At 41.0% G+C, this 24410-nt stretch overlaps 1 protein-coding gene across 1 annotated transcript; it reads left to right on the forward strand.

Moving 5' to 3' along the window:
- The first annotated feature begins 397 nt into the window (after window positions 1-397).
- Window positions 398-19339, forward strand: LOC118386801 (tyrosine-protein kinase SRK2-like). The gene is made up of 8 exons (XM_035774647.2): window positions 398-1098; window positions 2948-3069; window positions 7692-7855; window positions 9851-10019; window positions 14727-14885; window positions 16991-17172; window positions 17290-17455; window positions 17775-19339. The coding sequence occupies exons 1-8, from the start codon at window positions 722-724 to the stop codon at window positions 17981-17983; spliced, it is 1548 nt and encodes a 515-aa protein (XP_035630540.1). The 5' UTR covers window positions 398-721; the 3' UTR covers window positions 17984-19339.
- The last annotated feature ends 5071 nt before the right edge of the window (window positions 19340-24410 follow it).

Below are 24410 nucleotides of genomic sequence, written 5' to 3' on the forward strand. Positions count from 1 at the left end.
CAGACCTTCAGACTGTGATAAAAGTACACATCCAGATAAAGAAAGATATCTTAATAACCAGGAGTTAAATCTCTTTCCATTGTCCTCTACAAAAGGAGAGAAATGTGGAGTGTGCAATAATTTTTACATAACTAATTTTTGCTATCATTCTTTTTTTTTTACATTCATTATTAAATGCAAATACATTGTTGAATGATTATGAACATGGTGTTTTTCCTGCTAATGCCTGCAATGCAGTGAAGAAAACGATATGACAACAATAACGTCTAATGTAACTGGCCCCTCTAACAGTACAACTGGCCCCAGCTTGGCCCACCCCAGTTGAAATGGTCTAGAACCGCCACTGGATACAGGTACGCTATTATTGCACTGCAGGCGGTGCAATGGAAGTAAACACCCCTTGCAGGTTGCGCTCAAAGTGCACACAGGTCTCCTCAGCAGCAGATTGAGAAATTAAAGTAGGCTAACCAGGAAACATGGTGACTGTTGGCCTCGTGCAATAAATCGCGTTATTTTACTGTTGGTCAGGGTGTTTTTGTGCTATTCCAGTCCAAAGACCAGGGTTGACAAGACGTTTCTGGAATGAGTGAAACTTTTTAGGATCCAATCCATGATGTGAAATTCGTTCTAACCGAAGTGGAATATAAACGCCAAAAAGGGACGGCTAACATTTTATTTGATCACAACATGGTTTAGTATGATAAACCAGTGAGTATTCACAATGGACATTCTAGGTAGGTGCTTGTGGTGTTGTCCGACTGTTTTCCCGTGTTTTAATAAACCGCCGTTAGAATCAGAGCCGGGGAAGGAGAACAGCGAAATCGTGGTGATCAAAAACATTCATGCGGAGCATCCCACCGACAGGGCTTTGCCGCCAATACCCCTTGGGAGACCTGGCTACGTTTATATCGCCCTCTATGATTATGCTGCGCGAACCGTGGAGGACTTGAGTTTCAATGCTGGGGACAAGTTAGACGCTCTAGACAAAGGTGCTGGTGATTGGTGGTATGCAAAAGCACTCACTGGACTTTCAGCTGCCAAGAAGGGTTACATTCCAGCCAATTATGTGGCGCCTGTGGAGAGCCTGGATGCGGAGCCGTAAGTAGCCTACCAATCAATATCCATTTAAAATGATTCTATTGAAATAGTTGATATATGCTACTGTATAGACTAGAACAGCACCAGGTCAGGTTTGAAGAATGGTGGCTTCATTCAAAGAGGCGAAGAACAAAATGGACTACAGAAAATATAGTAGCCTATTAAAATTCATTCTACGTCCCTTATAACCTTTACTTATTATTGGGCAATTTGAGGCCAGAGTAAAGCAGAAAAGACTCTCACACACTTGAGGCATGTTCCAGAGCTGCTTTACCCCTGATTCCACTGATCACATAATCATCGTTTTAGGAGGGGACTGTGCTCATTTGATTAACCATCATAGCTGACCTGTTGGTATCCCTACACCACTGGACCATTCCAAGGAGGATCTCGCAAATATTTGTATACATTCTCAGTTTATGAGAATGAGCATGTTCTATGTAGCCTTGGTGCAATCTGGTGTTGAATGTTTATTATCCCAATTAAAATATGATGAGTCACAATACTGTAAGTGCTTTATGGATTCCCAGCACTTCCTCCTAACCTAGTCCTTGATGAGGCCTCAGATTTGAGTGACTGCTCTCAAAGAAACACACGACACACAACTAACCAATAGTTGACATAGGCTACAGTAATGTCATTGTTTTGAAAATTACAAAGCGCTAGTGTTTGGTTTAATGCATGCCAACTTTCCATATTGCGAACAGATTAAGTCAATAGGCAAATGCCACACTATCGGCGCCGGTCCATGTATCTCGACCTAAGTGATTGGTCAAACAAGTTAATGATTGTCAATGACAAGGAAGTACAATGAATGAGTTAATAATTATCCAGATCAGATGAAAATACAAATGTAAAAGTGATTCAACTGTAAAGAGATTCAATGTACATGTAGCTGTGTTTACATTTTGACAACTGTTTGTAGGGTCAACACACATACAAGTGCACTGTTTAAATATAGAAAGAAACCGGTTAAGCAAGGAAATTGCACTTGGCATGACATGGCGTAGAGTTTAACTGAACTTTGACCAAACCGAACAGGCTTGGGTATCTTGGTCAAAAGTAATGTTTGGGTCATGCTTTGAAATAATGGAACAGGTACCAATTCAGAAATGGGCTGTTCAATAATTATGGAAATAATGAATATTATCATACCCTATTAAAAACAACTAACCACACCTTTTCTTCAGTCCATCAATGCCAGTGAGACGTACAATTCAAAGTAAAGTGTTTCATATGTAAAAAAATAATATATATATATATATATATATATATATATAACAAATATTTAACTAATGAGGGGTTCATCTTCTGAACAAAGTCAGTAATTGTATCTTGGGTGTGGCTCAAGTATTGTCCTGGTGATCATCCCCATGAAACTGGTTTTAGTTAAGCTGCAGTCTAGTTTTTTGCCTTTCTAAACACACTGTCTGTGGGAATGTATATTTGTTTAAAATTGAGCCTTTATTTAACTAGGCAAGTCAGTTAAGAACACATTCTTATTTACGATGACTGCCTACACCGGCCAAACCCGGACGACGCTGGGCCCGATGGGACTCCCAATCACGGCCGGTTGTGATACATCCTGTGAAACCTTGAGGGTTTTGTCTTGGTATTCAGGACTTGTTTGACTGAAGTATCACGGTCTCATAGTGTACATAAACTAATGAACTTGATCAGTGGATGCCTATAGTATCAATCATATAGATCTGTTTGATGTATTGGTAAAAACCCTAAGCTAGGTGAACGCCTTAATGTACCTACCCACCAAGTAAATATCACTGTGCAGTGCCAGTGAATATCTATGATGCTGGGGTTGACTGTTGTTTCCTCCTGTTCTGCTATACAGGTGGTACTTTGCAGACACCAAGAGAGTGGATGCTGAGAAGCTGCTTCTGTCTGAGGGGAACCAGCATGGAGCCTTTCTCATCAGACAATGTGAGAGTCAGAAAGGAGAGCTCTCACTCTCAGGTAAGTCTCAGCGTTGTCGTCTTGTACTTGTCGCGTCTGCAAGAGACTAAAGCTCAGATCTGTCCCCCACCAAATATGTGCTCTCACAATATGCTCTTGGAACAGGTTTTGAATGACTGTGATGTTTGACACATTTTGTGTCTTCGCTCTATTGTTCAGGATTCAGTATTTTGTGGTTTTATTTTTTCGATCAGCCTATTTCCGTGTGATCCCGGTACGAGGAGGGAACTCGATGCACAAATAACTCGAGTTGTTTCTTCGTTCCTGAACAATCCCCGCTTCACTCTGGGTAAATCACAGCCTCCCATAGTGCACTGAAGTGTTTGATGGTTCAACGTCATACAGTTAAACAAATCGGGAGACCTCTACTTCTCAAAAAGAGACTGTGATAACATCAGTTGAGGGCCACATGAGTCTGGCTGGCCTTTTCTGTCGGAAGGAAAAAGTCCCTTGCGTATACATTTACAGTGGCGGGTAAACTTAGTCACGACAAATGCAATAGTCTCATAGTAACCTGATTACAGGAAAGTTCAGTGGTGTTGTTATCTACCAATGCACTGTTCATGTTAATAATAGCCATATAATAATAGTCATATAATATAATAGTCATATAATAATATAATAGTCATAATAATAGTCATTTGCGTTTGAATGTAAAAAGCCCCATGAGCACTAACTAATATATAAAGTAGTTGGAGCACATGCAATTTGGTGTCAAATGAAGGCTAAGAGTTTATTTTGTATGTTATTAATGCATATATACATTCTTCAACCTTTTTCTATCCTAAAAATTAGGAATAAGAAAATATTTTGATTTCTGGTCAAACAAATGGAAAAGGGGTCTTATACATCTAGCAGAAAAATTCTTAAAAGGTATTAGAAATACATAAAAACACATTGTTGAAGTAAAGACCCCTGCCAATTAATATCAAAATTTATATGATTAATTTAACCTTTTATTTAACTAGGCAAGTCAGTTAAGAACCAAATGCTTATTTACAATGACGGCCTACCCCAGCCAAACCTGGACAACGCTGGGCCAATTGTGCGCGGCCCTATGGGACTGTGATACAGCCTGGATTCAAACCAGGGACTGTAGTGACACCTCATGCAGCGCCTTAGACCGCTGCGTCACTCAGGAGCTCTGGTTTTGTAGAAATGATTTGCCTTCTGTAAGTTTAAAAAAAAATATTGAGTCTTGTCATTGTCTTGTAATTCTGTTACCAAAAGCCCACATATCTTTAAGATATTTTATAATTCCTCTCCCTCATGAGGAGGGAGGATAATGAAAGTTTACATAAGTAACAAGGGGTAGACCTAGCAATTAGTTCATGTTTTTACTAATAACAATGTGGTTTGATTTAAGTGCTTAAAACATATAATTATTTGACCAAATCGGTAATAGAATACCTGCCACTGAATTGGCTACAACAGGAATTCATAGTTGTCAAACCAAAGTTGGGTCGCCTGCTACTGTCCTCCTGTTTTCACTGTTTTCTTCTCTTTCTGTGGTGTGGTGGTCAAAGCAAAAGTGTGAAAACATTCTGGGCAACCCCTCCTTCTGTCTTTGTCGCTCTTCTCTCTTTCTCTCTCCCTGTCGCTCTCCCTCTCTTTTTTAAATTCTTATTTCACCTATTTCACCTTTATTTAACCAGGTAGGCTAGTTGAGAACAAGTTCTCATTTACAACTGCGACCTGGCCAAGATAAAGCAAAGCAGTGTGAACAGACAACAACACAGAGTTACACATGGAGTTAACAATAAACATGTCATTAACACAGTAAAAAAAAAGAGTCTATATACATTGTGTGCAAAAGGCATGAGGAGGTAGGCAATAAATAGGCCATAGGAGTGAATAATTACAATTTAGCAGATTAACACTGGAGTGATAAATGATCAGATGATCATGTGCAAGTAGAGATACTGGTGTGCAAAAGAGCAGAGAAGTAAATAAATAAAAACAGTATGGGGATGGGTGGGCTATTTAGAGATGGACTATGTACAGCTGCAGCGATCGATTAGCTGCTCAGATAGCAGATGTTTAAAGTTGGTCAGGGAAATAAAAGTCTCCAACTTCAGCGATTTTTGCAATTCGTTCCAGTCACAGGCAGCAGAGAACTGGAAGGAAAGGCGTCCAAATGAGGTGTTGGCTTTAGGGATGATCTGTGAGTAACACCTGCTGGAGCGCGTTTTCTACGGGTGGGTGTTGCCACCGTGACCAGTGAACTGAGATAAGGCGGAGATTTACCAAGCATGGACTTGTAGATGACCTGGAGCCAGTGGGTCTGGCGACGAATATGTAGCGAGGGCCAGCCGACTAGAACATACAGGTTGCAGTGGTGGGTGGTATAAGGTGCTTTAGTAACAAAACAGATGGCACTGTGATAAACTGCATCTAGTTTGTTGAGTAGAGTATTGGAAGCTATTTTCTAGATGACATCACCGAAGTCGAGGATTGGTAGGATAGTCAGTTTTACTAGGGTAAGTTTGGCGGCGTGAGTGAAGGAGGCTTTGTTGCGAAATAGAAAGCCGACTCTAGATTTGATTTTGGATTGGAGATGTTTGATATGAGTCTGGAAGGAGAGTTTACAGTCTAGCCAGACACCTAGGTACTTATAGATGTCCACATATTCTAGGTCGGAACCATCCAGGGTGGTGATGCTAGTCGGGCGTGCGGGTGCAGGCAGCGAACGGTTAAAAAGCATGCATTTGGTTTTACTAGCGTTTAAGAGCAGTTGGAGGCCACGGAATGAGTGTTGTATGGCATTGAAGCTCGTTTGGAGGTTAGATAGCACAGTGTCCAAGGAAGGGCCAGAAGTATACAGAATGGTGTCGTCTGCGTAGAGGTGGATCAGGGAATCACCCGCAGCAAGAGCGACATCATTGATATATACAGAGAAAAGAGTCGGCCCGAGAATTGAACCCTGTGGTACCCCCATAGAGACTGCCAACATGCCCTCCGATTTGACACACTGAACTCTGTCTGCAAAGTAGTTGGTGAACCATGCAAGGCAGTGATTAGAAAAACCGAGGCTACTGTGTCTGCCGATAAGAATATGGTGATTGACAGAGTCGAAAGTCTTGGCCAGGTTGATGAAGACGGCTGCACAGTACTGTCTTTTATCGATGGCGGTTATGATATCGTTTAGTACCTTGAGCGTGGCTGAGGTGTACCCGTGACTGGATTGGAAACCGGTTGGCCGAGGTTGGAGTAGCCAAGAGGAAGGCATGGCCAGCCGTTGAGAAATGCTTGTTGAAGTTTTCGATTATCATGGATTTATCGGTGGTGACCGTCTCTCCAGTTAGTCAACTCTGCCTGTTCTTAATGACACTTACCCATGAGCCCCCTCTCTTCCCACCCCCCCCCCAGTTTTTTAAAATAAATAAATTAAACAAGATCAGCTTTAAAAATAGATTTCTCCCTGTTTCTTTTCTCTTTCATAAGATACAATCAGTTGTTTTGTTTTACATTTTTCTTGTTGTATATTTATTATTTTTAAACTGGATTAATATCTTCCCATTTACTGTAACCAGCCTTCTCACCCACTGAACACTGACACCGGACATCCATGGATGTTAAAAAGTAGTTGAAATTTGGTCAGTCCAAATTTGAACCAATCATAAGTGTCTGTTTTCTAAGTTTGGGCAGCACAGTACAGATAAGTAGTGTATACAGTAGGGCAGTAGAGTTTAGTACAAGAGTAGAGCACAGCATAATTTACTGAACTGTACTTTACTGAACTCTACTGTACTCCATTCTACTGTGCTGTCCAAACTTGCAAAACATACACGTCTATGTTTGGTACAGATTTGGTATGGACCAACCAAATTTGGTCTTGTTTGAGCTCATTAGAAAAATAGCCTGTGTGTAGAATAATACCTAAACATTCAAAAGAGGATATTACATTTTTTCTACCTTTGTGTACTAGGGGTTACATCACCATGAGGAGAATGACATTCGTAATGATGCATTTCTGTATAGTACAGATCAGGGACCCATGACGTCATTCTGTTAGCGGGTGCTAATTCACTACAATTACTCTAGTTCAATAACCCAAAATACAACAGCATTTTAGTTTTTGTAGTTTTATTTTTTTCAAACTCTGTCATAACTGACACCCCATTCTTTCTGCCGACATCTTTGGATCTTAATTCAGAGCAGATATTTAAGAGTTTTTGGAAAACGTGGTCACCGAAAATTAACTCAGGGAGATTTTCCTGTTATTCTGTTAACCAAACTTTACATTTCCTCTGATCTTCAAGTAAATATGTTTTTAAGTTTTCAGTGGAAATCTTTCAAAGTAGTCCTTGTACATAGTTGTATGGTTTGTTTAACTTTGCAATCAATATTTTTTGGGTTTGGAATTGAGTCTCGGCATCTTTCTGTTACTGTGGATTTGGAATTTCTGAGCGTCTTCAGTACAATGAGCCAAATCACCAAAAAATAATGTTTTCATGTAGGCAGCCCATTATTCCATAATGGCCATATAAACAGATTTTTACCATGGTACTTTCCCCATTTATTTACTCTTCTGCACACATTTTCATGGCCAGGGTTGGTTCTACTGTCTTCATTCACACTTTGTAGTGTTCTGCCCTTATGCTTTTGTATGCATCTTTCAGTACTGGACCAGTGCAAAGTGAAGCACTACAAAGTAAGGAAGATGGACTCTGGAGGTTACTACGTGTCGACGTCCAAGAACTTCCTAACTCTGAAGGAGTTGGTGGAACACTACTCAAAACAGGAGGATGGTCTCTGTGTACGGCTGCTTAAACCATGTAAAAAGGTATGGTGTTCCGTTGACTTTCTTTGTTAACTACTGTACCGTGTAGAGGTCGACCGATTAAATCGATTTAATTAGGGCCGATTTCAAGTTTTCATAACAATTGGAAATCGGTATTTTTGGACACCGATTTGGCCAATTTTAATGTATTTATTTAATATTTATTTAACTAGGCAAGTCAGTTAAGAACACATTCTTATTTTCAATGACGGCCTAGGAACAGTGGGTTAACTGCCTCGTTCAGGGGCAGAACGACAGATTTTACCTTGTCAGCTCGGGGGATTCAATCTTGCAACCTTACAGTTAACTAGTCTAACGCTCTAACCACCTGCTTCTCATTGCACTCCACGAGGAGACTGCCTGTTAGGCGAATGCAGTAAGCCAAGGTAAGTTGCTAGCTAGCATAAACTTATCTTATAAAAAACAATCAATCAATCATAATCACTAGTTAACTACACATGGTTGATGATATTACTAGTTTATCTAGCGTGTCTTGCGTTGCATATAATCGATGCGGTGCGTATCGTTGCTCCAATGTGTACCTAACCATAAACATCAATGCCTTTCTTAAAATCAATACACCCAAAGTATATATTTTTAAACCTGCATATTTAGATGAGAAATCCAGGTTAGCAGGCAATATTAACCAGGTGAAATTGTGTCACTTCTCTTGCGTTCATTGCAATCAGAGTCAGTGTATATGCAACAGTTTGGGCCGCCTAATTTGCCAGAACTTTACGTAATTATGACATAACATTGAAGGTTTGGAATGTAACAGGAATATTTAGACTTGTGGATGCCACCCGTTAGATAAAATACGGAACGATTCCGTATTTCACTGAAAGAATAAACGTCTTATTTTCGAGATGATAGTTTCCGGATTCGACCATATTAATGACCTACGGCTCGTATTTCTGTGTTTTATGTTATAACTACGTCTATGATTTGATAGAGCAGTCTGACTGAGCGATGGTAGGCAGCAGCAGGCTCGTAAGCATTCATTCAAACAGCACTTTCGTGCGTTTGCTAGCATTTGTTTATGACTTCAAGCCTATCAACTCCCGAGATTAGGCTGGTGTAACCGATGTGAAATGGCTAGCTAGTTAGCGGGGTGCGCGCTAATAGCGTTTCAAATGTCACTCGCTCTGTGACTTGGAGTGGTTGTTCCACTTGCTCTGCAAGGGCCGCGGCTTTTGTGGAGCGATGGGTAACGCTGCTTCGAGGGTGGCTGTTGTCGTTGTGTTCCTGGTTCGAGCCCAGGTAGGAGTGAGGAGAGGGACGGAAGCTATACTGTTACACTGGCAATACTAAAGTGCCTATAAGAACATCCAATAGTCAAGAGAGAAATAATCCTATAATAACTACAACTTAAAATGTCTTACCTGGGAATATTGAAGACTCATGTTAAAAGGAACCACCAGCTTTCATATGTTCTCATGTTCTGAGCAAGGAACTTAAAAGTTAGCTTTCTTACATGGCACATATTGCACTTTTACTTTCTTCTCCAACACTTTGTTTTTGCTAAATTGATTTTATTGATGTATTATATTAAGTTAAAATAAGTGTTCATTCAGTATTGTTGTAATTGTCATTATTACAAATAAATAAAAAATACAAATTGGCCGCTTAAATCGGTATCGGCTTTTTTGGTCCTCCAATAATCGGTACCGGCGACCTCTAGTATCATGTGATTGCGATAAATCAGATTTGTTTAGTGGCCCTCTTGATCTGAATTGATGTACACACACTTTATGGAACTAATGTGCCTGGCAAATTTGCTAAATATATCCAGATCACAGAAACCCTCTTCAAATATTGGGCCTAATACAATAGCCTGATGCTGTTCCGTGTCAACCGTGAATAGCACCATTAACCGTTCAAGGAATATAGAACAAAAGTCATGTGGTTTTCCTGAACAGTAAAGAGGACAGGGTGTCAGGTTCTACTTTGGGACAGTTCCTCTGTCTCTGCTGATTTGTTGTATCTCTCTCGTGTCAGATGGAGGCGCCTCAGACCCATGGTCTGTCCTACAACACTGCCGACCACTGGGAGATAGACCGGACGTCTGTCAAACTGCTGAATAAACTGGGCGCTGGGCAATTTGGAGAGGTTCATGAAGGCCTCTGGAACGACACCACTGCAGTAGCAGTGAAGACCCTCAAACCTGGTAAATAGCCTGTACAACACAAACACATTTCTCAAACCCATAAAATCACGTAGAACAAGCATTTCGCTACACTACAAGCATTTCGCTACACTCGCATTTAACATCTGCTAACCATGTGTATGTGACAAATAAAATTTGATTTGATTTGATTATTTCAAATCCTTAATTTTGCATCTCCTTAAAGTTCCAATGCAGTTGTTTTTATCTCAATATCAAATCATTAAGTACTGTATATACACTGAACAAAAAAATATATGCAACATGTAATGTGCTGGTCCCATGTTTCATGAGCTGAAATTAAAGAGCCCAGATATGTGCCATACGCACAAAAAGCTTATTTCTCAATCTTTATCACAAATTAGTTTACATCACTGTTTGTGAGCATTTCTCCTTTGCAGAAAATGAAATGTTAATTTCTCGACCAATGTCGTTTTAGAGAATTTGTCAATACGTCCAACCGGCCTCACAACCGCAGACCACGTGTATGGAGTTGTGTGGAGGAGCGGTTTGCTGATGTCAACGTTGTGAAAAGAGTGGAATGGGCAGGCATTTTACCGCTGGAAATTTGATTGCAGAGATACTGTGACGTGATCCTGAGGCCCATTGTCGTGCCATTCATCTGCCGCCATCACCTCATGTTTCAACATGATAATTCACGGCCCCATGTCTCAAGGATCTGTACACAATTCCTGGAAGCTGGCCATGGCCTGCATACTCACCAGACATGTCAAATGTCACCCGGTGGTCACACCAGATACAGACTGATTTTCCTATCCACATCCTACCTTATTTTTTATTTTATTTACATACATACATACATACATACATACATACATACATACATACATACATACATACATACATACATACATACATACATACATACATACATACATACATACATACATACATACATACATACATACATACATACATACATACAGTGCCTTGTGAAAGTATTCGGCCCCCTTGAACTTTGCAACCTTTTGCCACATTTCAGGCTTCAAACATAAAGATATAAAACTGTATTTTTTTGTGAAGAATCAACAACAAGTGGGACACAATCATGAAGTGGAACAACATTTATTGGATATTTCAAACTTTTTTAACAAATCAAAAACTGAAAAATTGGGCGTGCAAAATTATTCAGCCCCCTTAAGTTAATACTTTGCTGCGATTACAGCTGTAAGTCGCTTGGGGTATGTCTCTATCAGTTTTGCACATTGAGAGACTGACATTTTTTCCCATTCCTCGTTGCAAAACAGTGAGGTTGGATGGAGAGCATTTGTGAACAGCAGTTTTCAGTTCTTTCCACAGATTCTCGATTGGATTCAGGTCTGGACATTGACTTGGCCATTCTAACACCTGGATATGTTTATTTTTGAACCATTCCATTGTAGATTTTGCTTTATGTTTTGGATCATTGTCTTGTTGGAAGACAAATCTCCGTCCCAGTCTCAGGTCTTTTGCAGACTCCATCAGGTTCTTCCAGAATGGTCCTGTATTTGGCTCCATCCATCTTCCCATCAATTTTAACCATCTTCCCTGTCCCTGCTGAAGAAAAGCAGGCCCAAACCATGATGCTGCCACCACCATGTTTGACAGTGGAGATGGTGTGTTCAGGGTGATGAGCTGTGTTGCTTTTATGCCAAACATAACGTTTTGCATTGTTGCAAAAAGTTCAATTTTGGTTTCATCTGACCAGAGCACCTTCTTCCACATGTTTGGTGTATCTCCCAGGTGGCTTGTGGCAAACTTTAAACAACACTTTTTATGGATATCTTTAAGAAATGGCTTTCTTCTTGCCACTCTTCCATAAAGGCCAGATTTGTGCAATATACGACTGATTGTTGTCCTATGGACAGAGTCTCCCACCTCAGCTGTAGATCTCTGCAGTTCATCCAGAGTGATCATGGGCCTCTTGGCTGCATCTCTGATCAGTCTTCTCCTTGTATGAGCTGAAAGTTTAGAGGGACGGCCAGGTCTTGGTAGATTTGCAGTGGTCTGATACTCCTTCCATTTCAATATTATCGCTTGCACAGTGCTCCTTGGGATGTTCAAATCTTGGGAAATCTTTTTGTATCCAAATCCGGCTTTAAACTTCTTCACAACAGTATCTCGAACCTGCCTGGTGTGTTCCTTGTTCTTCACGATGCTCTCTGCGCTTTTAACGGACCTCTGAGACTATCACAGTGCAGGTGCATTTATACGGAGGCTTGATTACACACAGGTGGATTGTATTTATCATCATTAGTCATTTAGGTCAACATTGGATCATTCAGAGATCCTCACTGAACTTCTGGAGAGAGTTTGCTGCACTGAAAGTAAAGTGGCTGAATAATTTTGCACGCCCAATTTTTCAGTTTTTGATTTGTTAAAAAAGTTTGAAATATCCAATAAATGTCGTTCCACTTCATGATTGTGTCCCACTTGTTGTTGATTCTTCACAAAAAAAATACAGTTTTATATCTTTATGTTTGAAGCCTGAAATGTGGCAAAAGGTCGCAAAGTTCAAGGGGGCCGAATACTTTTGCAAGGCATTAAAACTCGTTTTTCAACCACTCCACAAATGTCTTGTGAACAAACTATAGTTTTGGCAAGTCGGTTTCAGACATTACTTTGTGCATGACACAACTCATTTTTCCAAGAATTGTTTACAGACAGATTATTTCACTTATAATTCACTGTATCACAATTCCAGTGGGTCAGAAGTTTACATACGCTAAGTTGACTGTGCCTTTTAAACAGCTTGGAAAATTCCAGAAAATGATGTCATGGCTTTAGAAGCTTCTGATAGGCTAATTGTTATAATTTGAGTCAATTGGAGGTAAACCACTTCGATGTATTTCAAGGCCTACCTTCAAACTCAGTGCCTCTTTGCTTGACATCATGGGAAAATCAAAAGAAATCAGCCAAGACTTCTGAAAGAAAATTGTAGACCTCCACATGTCTGGTTCATTCTTGAGAGCAATTTCCAAACGCCTGAAGGTACCACATTCATCTGTACAAACAATAGTACGCAAGTATAAACACTATGGGACCACGCAGCCGTCATACTGCTCAGGAAGGAGACACATTCTGTCTCCTGGAGATGAACGTACTTTGGTGCGAAAAGTACAAATCAATCCCAGAACAACAGCAAAGGACCTTGTGAAAATGCTGGAGGAAACAGGTACAAAGTATCTATATCCACAGTAAAACAAGTCCTATATTGACATAACCATGAAACGCTGCTCAGCAAGAAAGAATCCACTTCTCCAAAACCGCCATAAAAAAAGACAGACTACAGTTTGCAACTGCACATGGGGACAAAGATCGTACTTTTTGGAGAAATGTCCTCTGATCTGATGAAACAAAAATAGAACTGTTTGGCCATAATGACCCTCCTTATGTTTGGAGGGAAAAGGGGGAGGCTTGCAAGCCGAAAAACACCATCCAATTGTGAAGCACGGGGGTGGCAGCATCATGTTGTGGGTGTGCCTTGCTGCAGGAGGGACTGGTGCTCTTCACAAAATAGATGGTATCATAAGGAAAGAAAATTATGTGGATATATTGAAGCAACATCTCAAGACATCAGTCAGGAAGTTAAAGCTTGGTCGCAAATGGGTCTTCAAAATGGACAATGACCCCAAGCATACTTCCAAAGTTGTGGCAAAATGGCTTAAAGCCCTGACCTTAATCCCATAGAAAATTTGTGGGCAGAACTAAAGAAGCGTTTTTGCCGAGCAAGGAGGCCTACAAACCTGACTCAGTTACACCAGCTCTGTCAGGGGAATGGGCCAAAATTCACCCAACTTATTGTGGGAAGCTTATGAAAGGCTCCCTGAAACGTTTGACCCTTGTTAAACAATTTAAAGGCAATGCTCCCAAATACTAATTTAGTGTATGTAAACTTCTGACCCACTGGGAATGTGATGAAAGAAATAAGAGCTTTAATAAATACATTTCACATTCTTAAAATAAAGTGATCTAAGACATGGAATTTTTACTCAGATTAAATGTCAGGAATTGTGAAAAACTGAGTTTAAATGTAGTTGGCTAAGGTGTAAGCAAACTTCTGACTTCAACTGTGTGTGTGTATATTATATATATTTACGATCTTGTCTCATTGCTGCAACTCCCCAATGGGCTCGGCAGAGGCGAAGGTCTAGTCAGGCGTCCTTCGAAACATGACCCGTCAAACCGCGCTTCTTAACACGCGCACGCTTAACCCGGAAGTGTGACGGAGGAAACACTGTTCAACTGACGGCACCCGGGCCGGCCACAAGGAGTCGCTAGAGCGCGATGAGCCATGTAAGGCCCCCCGGGCCAAACCCTCCCCTAACCCAGACGATGCTGGGCCAATATTGCGGCATCATGGCCAGTTGTGTGACAACCTGGGATCGAACCCAGGTCTGTAGTGACGCCTCACTCATTGTGCCACTCGGGCGGCCCCCTACCTTTTTCAAGGTATCTGTGACCAACAGATGCATACTTGTATTCTCACTCATCTGAAATCCTAATTAATTTATTTAAATTGACTGATTTCCTTATATGAACTGTAACTCAGTAAAAACGTAGAAATTGTTGTGTTTATATTTTTGTTCATTACACGAAACACAGGAAAATCCCGTTTTTGACTACACTTTCTTGTCACATTGCAGGATGGTTTGAATTCCAGCTCGTGTTAGAGTGCAATACAACGTATACATGTTCTTGATATCCTAGGCACCATGGACGCTAAGGACTTCCTACAGGAGGCCCATATCATGAAGACACTGCATCACCCCAAACTGATCCAGCTCTACGCTGTGTGTACTGTGGAGGAACCCATCTACATCATCACAGAGCTCATGAAGAATGGCAGTCTGCTGGATTATCTCCGAAGTAAGAACAAACTAGTGTATTGCATTGTAACTTACCTACATACAAGACCACTGCACTTTCCTCAGTGGACCAGACCCTGGTTATTGTTGGCCGTTTAGATTAGAACACCACCTCAACAATGTGCCTGTGGAAAGAGTTGAAATACAGTGCAGACGTTTCTTTAACTTATGTAACTGAGTGATGTGTATAGGGGATGTTTTGGATGAAGTGTACATTTGGCAACAACCAAAAGAAGCTACAGTTTTGCTCCCTCTTCACTTTGTGTGATACAGTTGCCTGTAAAGAATATGCAACATGCATCATACGGGCCATCCTTCAATAGTTTGAAAGTTACATCCAATGCATTCAGAAAGTGTTCAGACCACTTCCCTTTTTCCTCAATTTGTTATGTTACAGCCATATTCTAAAATTGAATTTTATTTTTCGAATGTCCTCATCAGTCTTCACACAATACCCCATAATGACGAAGTGTTTTTTTTTTTTTTTTTGCAAATGTCTAAAAAATATTATTTACATAAGTATTCAGACCCTTTGCTACGAGACTCGAAATTGAGCTCCGGGGCATCCCTGTTACCATTGATCATCCTTGAGATGTTTCCTTGAGTCCACCTGTAATAAATTAAATTGATTGGACATGATTTGGAAAGGCACATACCTGTCTATATAAGGTCCCACAGTTGACAGTGCATGTCAGAGCAAAAACCAAACCAAGAGAGGATTGTGTCAAGGCATGGGGAAGGGTACCAAAACATTTCTGCAGCATTGAAGGTCCCCAAGAACACAGTGGCCTCCATCATTCTTACATGGAAGGAGTTTGGAACCACCAAGACTCTTCCTAGATCTGGCCACCCAGCCAAACAGAGCAATCGGGAGAGAAGGGCCTTGGTCAGGGAGGTGACCAAGAACCCAATGGTCACTCTGACATAGCTCCAGAGTTCCTCTGTGGAGATGGGAGAACCTTCCAGAAGCACAACCATCTCTGCACCACTCCACCAATCAGGCCTTTATGGTAGAGTTGCCAGACTGAAGCCATTCCTTAGTTAAAGGCACATGACAGCCTGCTTGGCATTTACCAAAAGGCACCTAAAGACACAGATCATGAGGAACAAGATTCTCTGGTCTGATTAAAACAAGATTAAACTATTTGGCCTGAATGCCAAGTGTCACATATGGAGGAAACCTGGCACCATCCCTACGGTGAAGCATGGTGGAGGCAGCATCATGCTGTGGGGATGTTTTTCAGAGGCAGGAACTGGGAGACTAGTCAGGATAGAGGGAAATATGAACGGCGCAAAGTACAGAGAGAGTTGATGAAAACCTGCTTAGGACTTCAGACTGGGGCGAAGGTTCACCTTCCAACAGGACAAAGACCCTAAGCACACATCCAACCTGACAGAGCTTGAGTGGATCTGCAGAGAAGAATGGGAGAAACTCCCCAAGTACAGGTGTGCCAAGCTTGTTGCGTCATACCCAAGAAGACTCGAGGCTGTAATTTCTGCCTAAGGTGCTTCAACAAAGTGCTGAGTTTTTTTTAGAAAAACCTGTTCACTTTGTCATTATGGGTTATTGTGTGTAGATTGAGAGGGAAATAACTATTTAATCAATTTTAGAATAAGGCTGTAATGTAACAGAATGTGGAAAAAGTAATGGGGTCTGAATACTTTCCGAATGCACTGTATATTTAAGATGATCTGATGTTATGGACTCCCTGGTGACTGCCAGCACTCCTTGTGTTTTTCTCCCAATGTGAGATGCTGTGCCATAGCGTGAAATATGCAGTGTCATTGCCTGTCAGAGTGATAGTCACCTCTTGGAGTGGCCATGTGAAATTGATGTTGGTGGCCCCGAGACTGTCTGCATTTACATCCCCTATATTTTACTAGATGCCCTTACACACAGGCACAAATTCAGACTTTCGGCCATTACTATCAATTGTTTTGGGGGGGACTCTAAACTTCAGAAACTTTTACAAAGAATTGCAAAGTCATACTTTTGCATGCACACTGTTATTCTAGAAATGGTACTATAACATTTGACTTAAGCACTCATTAGAATGAAATATCAGTTCTCTGACCATGGTACTTACCTTCTCTCCTCCTCCACAGAGGATAAGGGTATGCAGCTGGTAATCTCAGACCAGCTAGAGATGGCGGCCCAGGTGGCTGCTGGGATGGCTTACCTGGAGCTGCAGAACTACATCCACAGAGACCTGGCAGCCCGCAATGTTCTGGTGGGAGAGAACAACATTTGCAAGGTGGCTGACTTTGGCCTCGCCAGAGTCTTCATGGTGGGTATCTCTGTCTTTTTGTAAGAAAAACAAGAGAAGGGGATATTTTGTTATTAGTTGGGACGGTTTGTCAAAAATGTAGTATTGAGGATTCAGATTTTATTCCTGTTGTTTTAGATGGAGAGTGACAACATTTACGAAGCTAAAGAGGGCACTAAGTTCCCTGTGAAATGGACCGCCCCAGAGGCCATCCACAGTGGCAAGTTCACCATCAAGTCTGACGTGTGGTCCTTCGGCATTCTGCTATATGAGATCATGACCTTCGGTGGGATGCCTTATCCAAGTAAGACTTTTACATGCATGTTTAATGTATTACTCTATAGAAAATAAAGCTGGTGTAATCAGTCAGTGTTAATCCTGTTGTTTACTACCGTGGAATTTTTGAGTGTACAATAATGTCAGTGGGCGGGGTAGAAATATTGTATGAGTAGCATGCACTACAGTCAACAGTTTAAAAAAAAAACATCTGACACCCTGTCTACTTGTACACCACTTGCAATTTCAAGGGAGCGTTCATAGTTTATCCACACTAAATGCACAGCATCAGGTTAGATTGTGTTACCGTGTGAGATCAGAACTATGGTCCCCTGTTATTGTTCCAGCCATGACCAACTACGAGGTGGTCCAGAAGCTGCCCACAGGCTATAGGATGCCGAACCCATCACGCTGTCCCAAGGTGATGTATGAGATCATGTCTGACTGCTGGAAGGAGAAAGAGAACGACAGACCCACCTTTGAGACCCTACAGTGGAAGCTAGAGGACTTCTTTGACCTGGATGTGACCTCCTACGATGACGCCAACCATTATTAGTACTGTACTGTATATAGGGATCAATGATGCTCTGCTCATGGGTCAGCAGAGGAAAGTAGGGTATGTCCACTGTGCCACAAGTAATATAATCAAATATGAAGGGTATTTCATACTCCCAACAGTTTGTATCTAGCATGCAGATAGCATTGATTTTAGCATAGTTGAACTGATCACATTATGGTTGAATATCTATTTTTTTCAGGATTATATTTTGCGGTCGAACACGTGGGACCATATAATGTTTGATCAGAAAATATTGTTTTTGGAGGTTTAATTTGGCTGCTCATGTATTGTCATTAAAGAAAGTCCGACATGACTACGACTGATAATCCTCTATTGTAACTGTCGTCTGTGACACTCCCACTAGTTAAGATTTTGTTCGCCAAACTTAATGCACTTTTAAATGGGTGATACTGAGACTGCTAAACACACTAGATGCTCTTTGATGAAGTCACAAACTCTGTCCGTGACCCGGTTGGGCTTCCATAACAACAGCTGCTCTCCGGTAAGACTGATGGAGATATCTCGATTTGGTGAAATAGTTCTGCATTCACTCCGCATTCTTCCACTGCTTGGCTGCCAAGTATTCATCAGGCGTATTTTGTTGGTTTTGCATGATCCACTCTGAAGCATGGTGAGAGAGGGCACTATGTCACTGAACACTCGTGAATAGATTGGAATGACCGAGTAATGTTGATAGAATATTTTCACAGAAAGAGTAGATATGATTCAACTGGACAGAATTGGATTTTTAAGGGAAGGATTTAGAGAGTAAATCTTATTGTACATTCACCTAATGTCTATGTATGTCATAGTGGGGATGCTGTTATTGTGCAATAGGAACTGGAATTGAATAACCGGGCAGACTGCTTGCTCTCCACACTGCAGTGGCCTTTTGTTGATTGAATGATGGATCGGAGGCGTTGGATTGTGCCACCTTCTTTCTCACTCTAACATCCTCTTTCATGGATCAATGACTGGAAGGTTTTGACACTGGACTTATTTGGTGAGACCGGAATTGTCCAAGTGCTTGTTGATAATTACCAATCACTTTATAAAATATTTTATACGTTTTTAAAAATGTCTGATTTGTATGTGTAGATCATAACCTGTATGCAAGTGTACACTTTATCAGAAAAACTAGATTGTTTCCTTAAATGTGTTTATTGAAAGATGAATTGAATGTCATGTTTGATACATAAGAATAAGACTTTTTTTTGTTAGCATAAATTTGTTTTATGTCATCTGTGGTGAGAATCTACACTGAACAAAAAATATAAATGCAACATGTAAAGTGTTGGTCCCATGTTTCATGAGCTGAAATAAAAGACCCCTGAAAGGTTCCATACACACACAGCTTCTCTCAAATTGTACGCACAAGTTTGTTTACATCCCTGTTAGTGAGCATTTCTCCTTTGTCAAGATAATTCATCTGCCTGACAGGTGTGGCATTTTAAGAAGCTGATTAAACAGCATGATCCTTACACAGGTGAAACTTGTGGTGGTGACAAAAGTCCACTAAAATGTGCAGTTTTGTCACGAGACATCGTGTTGTGACAAAACTGCACAAGTTTTGAGGAAGCATGCAATTGGTCATGCTGACTGCAATAATGTCCACCAGAGCTGTTGCCAGATAATTTAATATTTATTTCTCTACCATGACCCGCCTCCATCATTTTAAAAAATGTGTCAGTACGTCCAACCAGCCTCACAACCGCAGACCATGTGTAACCGCGCAAACCCAGGACCTCCACATCCGGCTTCTTCACCCGTGGGATCGTCGAAGACCAGCCACCTGGACAGATGAAATTGAGGAGTATTTCTGTATGTATTGAAGGCTTTTTGTGGGGGAAAACTAATTCTGATTAGCTGGGCCTGGCTCCCAAGTGGGTGGGCCTATGCCCACCCAAGGCTGCGCCCCTGCCCAGTCATGTGAAATCCATAGATTAGGGCCTAATTAACTTCAGTTGACTGATTTCCTTATCTGAACTGTAACTCAGTGAAATTGTTGCATTTTGTGTCTATATTTTTGCTCAGTATACATAATATGAATATACAGTAACATTGTATGCCATCCCTTGTTCTGAATAGCTCATTTTAATTATAATTTTGAATTATTTGATAACATGTTGCCAACAGTCGGTCAAGGGACACTAAATCCGCTGATATATTCTGTTTTGTAATACATTGTTTTAAAGAGCCACACTCCGATTGACACGTGTTTTTCTGTTGCACATTGTAAAAACGCGATTTCAACGGGCCTCCAGAGTGGCACAGCGGTTTAAGGCACCGCAGTGGTGTAGAGGCGCCACTACAGATCCGGCTTCGATCCCGGGCTGTGTCGCAGAGACCGGACGCAAAATTGGTCCAGCGTTGTCCGGGTTAGGCCTGCCGGGATGTCTTGTTTCATCGCGTTCAGTGTGTCAAGAAATAGTGCGGCTTGGCAGGGTCGTGTTTCGGAGGACGCGTGGCTCTCGACTTTATCCACGAAATCGAATTAGTGTTGACAGCTTTTCATCCCATATCAGTGTGCAAATGTACATAATCTAATCAAAACCCAACCTTCATTTACCCGTTGTGATGCACGGATGTTCCAAACTCCGTTTTAGACAAGACTGACGTTATGACCAAAGTTATCCTATTTACACGTCCATTTTTGACACCATAATGACTGTTCGGCTCGTATAAATGCCACGTAGGCCGTTTTCAAAGGCCTTCGTTACTTTTTGAAGGCAGTCGCTCTTTAAAGTTAAATTACAACGCAATTTCAACCTCATTCTTCCAAAGTGTAATTGACCATTCTTACCACATGATGGTGCCAACATTCTCCTTGTACTTAGAACTGTTCATAACATTGCCTTGCTATGACATGAAACCAGTTTAAAGCTTGAATCCTTAGTTGCTGCATCAATTTTTGGAATTAAATTAGTTGTATATACCAATTAGAATAAAACCTGTAAATGCCTCATGAGCTTGGTTTAACTGTCGTACCCCCATCATAACCCAAAATATACGCTTGTTTTACTCCAAATGTTTGAAAACAAACATTGTACAGCCTCAACATGGTTGGTCAGTCCTTGCATCTATAGCCCTGTCTATTAATTGAGAGTGGTTACATTTCTCGAGGCTCATTCTTCAGCTTTTTACTTAAACTGGTGGGCAGATGCTTTGTTATTGTTGCACTAAAACACGGAATTAGCCGTAGGGGGAAACAGCGATTCTGGGCGCCCTACCAATGTTGTTATTGTTTTTGTTGTGGGCAGATCTGAGGAGCGTTGCGCAGCATGGTAAAACATTTTTACAGTACATAGTGCTCTACTATCGCACGTGCACTGATGTCCGAGTGGGAAACAAAATGTTTGTTGTCATAACATCGCAAACGAACATGTCTGTTTCAGCAATAAGGATTCCAGGTTTAAAGATGCCATATCTGGTGAGTGTGTGACCTCGCTATAACTGAACCAAGACATGACATAATACTAAATACCTCTCCATTATAACATGTTTCCGGTAGTCCTGACTGTTGAATAGTTTCACCAGCGTTCCTGCTGAAATCCCAGCCTGTGTGTATTCCGTTAATCAATGATGTCACCGCGGTATGTGCCCTGCATAAAAATGAGGGCTGGCTCGAGAGCCTCAAAAGCTTTTTGAGTTCCAAATGACACCTTATTCCCCATATAGTGTACAAGCTCTGGTCAAGAGTAGTGCACTACCAGTGGTGTAAACTACTTAGGTAGTTTTGGGGGTATCTGTACTTTACTATTATTCTTTTTTTGACCACTTTTACTTTTACTCCACTACATTCCGAAATAAAGTTATGTACTTTTTTGCTCCTTACAATTTCTTTGACACCCAAATGTACTCGTTATATTTTGAATGCTTAGCAGGACAGGACTTATCAAGAGAACATCCCTGGTCATCCCTACTGCCTATGATCTGGCGGACTCACTAAACAAAAGCTTAATTTGTAAATTATGTCTGAGTGTTGTAAATTTAAAAAATTAAAAAGAAAATTGTGCAGTCTGGTTTGCTTAATATAAGGCATTTTAAACGATTTTTGCTTTTGATACCTAAGTACATTTGAAACCAAATACTTTTGGACTTCTTCTCTTTTACTCAAGTATGTAAATGTTGTGCTTTTTCCACCACTGTACTATATAGGGAATATGGTGCCATTTGGTTTTGATTGTTATCGAAAACAAAATAATTGGGTTACAAAAACAAGTTTTATTGCGTATAACTGCTGGTTTTGAGCCACAGATTTGCAGATTGACTGATAGGTCAACTCTTGGCTTGGTTAGTTAGCTAGGTAACTGGCTAATGTTTTTGTTTGAAAAAAATGCATCAATGAAATGCAAATAATGCACTTTGAGATTATTCTGTATAATGAAAAGTGCATTACAAATGTAATACAATTTTATTTTTTAAATGCATGTGGAAACAGTACCTGCTTTTGTACTTTAACCTGTCATGCCAGTTCCTGATCTTTTGCCAACATCATGTGAGGAGTTGCTTGAAGCGTGAAAGGAATGGGAGACAGAGGAATCCGGCAGTGCTGAGGCAGAGGGCTCGTAAAGAGGACCACTGGTTACTATTCTGAACTTTGTGTGGTGAGCTTTCTGGTGCCCAGAGCTGCTGAGGCATCACCCAAGTGGATGCTGCACAGAGTGGAAGAGGAGAAGTCCAATTGGCTATAAGAGTCAGGCTGGTTCCCAGACTTGCCCTCTTCAAGCTGCCTCTGCTCAAGCCACGAACTGGCCTCTGTTGGATATATTGCTTGTTTGTTTGTGATTGTGAAGTGCTTTGAGATTTCTATTATGGAAAGTGCTATAGAAGTTTAAATTGATATTTGTTGGGATGCAGACGCTGCCATTGACCCCTGTGACCTCGATGTCACTCCTTGTGAAAATCCTGTTCCATAGATTGCAGTTTGTGAAACTAAGAATTCATATGGCTTTTAAAATGAATACTGCGTTATAGTGTCCTATATTTACAGCAGGTGTTATAAGGTTGTATATTGGAATACAGTCCCATTCCTGAGGTAGGGGAGCAGAGTTCCTGTCCCATTGTCTTACGTCAGATAGCGCATTGATTCCGCCTGATCTGTCTTGTAATCTCGCAAAGGGTAATGGGATAGCTCGAAAGTAGCTAACCCAAGTGCTGCATGTCTACAACTCAGGGTCATTTAAAAAGGCTAAGCAAGCTTTTTAGGTCATTGACGAAAGAGCTAGCTAACTAGTTAGCTTCACAGCTGATCAGCGTCCATGCACAGAACATGTTCAGGAGATGGCTTGTTTTTATTTTCTATAAACTATAAAATCACTGTCACAACGTTTGTAATAATTTAGCTAGCTACAGTTGATGTCGGAAGTTTACGTACACTTAGGTTGGTATCATTAAAACTTGTTTTTCAACCACTCCACAAATTTCTTGTAAAAAAAATATAGATTTCGCAAGTCGGTTAGGACATCTACTTCGTGCATGACACAAGTAATTTTTCCAACAATTGTTTACAGACAGATTATTTCACTTATAATTCACTGTATCACTATTCAAGTGGGTCAGAAATGTACACACACTAAGTTGACTGTGCCTTTAAACAGCTTGGAAAATTCCAGAAAATTATGTCATGGCTTCAGAAGCTTCAGATAGGCTAACTGACATCAGTTGAATCAATTGGAGGTGTACCTGTGGATGTATTTCAAGGCCTCCCTTCAAGCCCAGTGCCTCTTTGCTTAACATTATGGGGAAATCAAAAGAAATCCGCCAAGACCTCAGAAAAACAATTGTAGACCTCCACAAGTCTGGTTCATCCTTGGGAGCAATTTCCAAACGCCTGAAGGTACCACGTTCATCTGTACAAACAATAGTACGCAAGTATAAACACCATGGGACCATGCAGCCGTCATACCGCTCAGGAAGGAGACGTGTTCTGTCTCCTGGAGATGAACGTACTTTGGTGCGAAAAGTGCAAATCAATCCCAGAACAACAGCAAAGGACCTTGTGAAGATATTGGAGGACACAGGTACAAAAGTATCTATATCCACAGTAAAACAAGTCCTATATCAACATAACCTGAAAGGCTCCTCACCATGGAAGATGCCACTGCTCCAAAACCGCAATAAAAAAGCCAGACTACAGTTTGCAACTCCACATGGGGACAAAGATCGTACTTTTTGGAGAAATGTCCTCTGGTCGGATGAAACAAAAATAGAACTGTTTGGCCATAATGACCATTGTTGTGTTTGGAGGAAAAAGGGGGAGTCTTGCAAACTGAAGAACACCATCCCAATAGTGAAGCACGGGGGTGGCAGCATCATGTTGTGGGTGTGCTTTGATGCAGGAGGGACTGGTGCACTTCACAAAATAGATGGTATCATGAGGAAAGAGAATTGTGTGGATATATTGAAGCAACATCTCAAAACA

The sequence above is a fragment of the Oncorhynchus keta genome, chromosome 8 (assembly GCF_023373465.1).
Source record: "Oncorhynchus keta strain PuntledgeMale-10-30-2019 chromosome 8, Oket_V2, whole genome shotgun sequence".
NCBI classification, from domain to species: domain Eukaryota; kingdom Metazoa; phylum Chordata; class Actinopteri; order Salmoniformes; family Salmonidae; genus Oncorhynchus; species Oncorhynchus keta.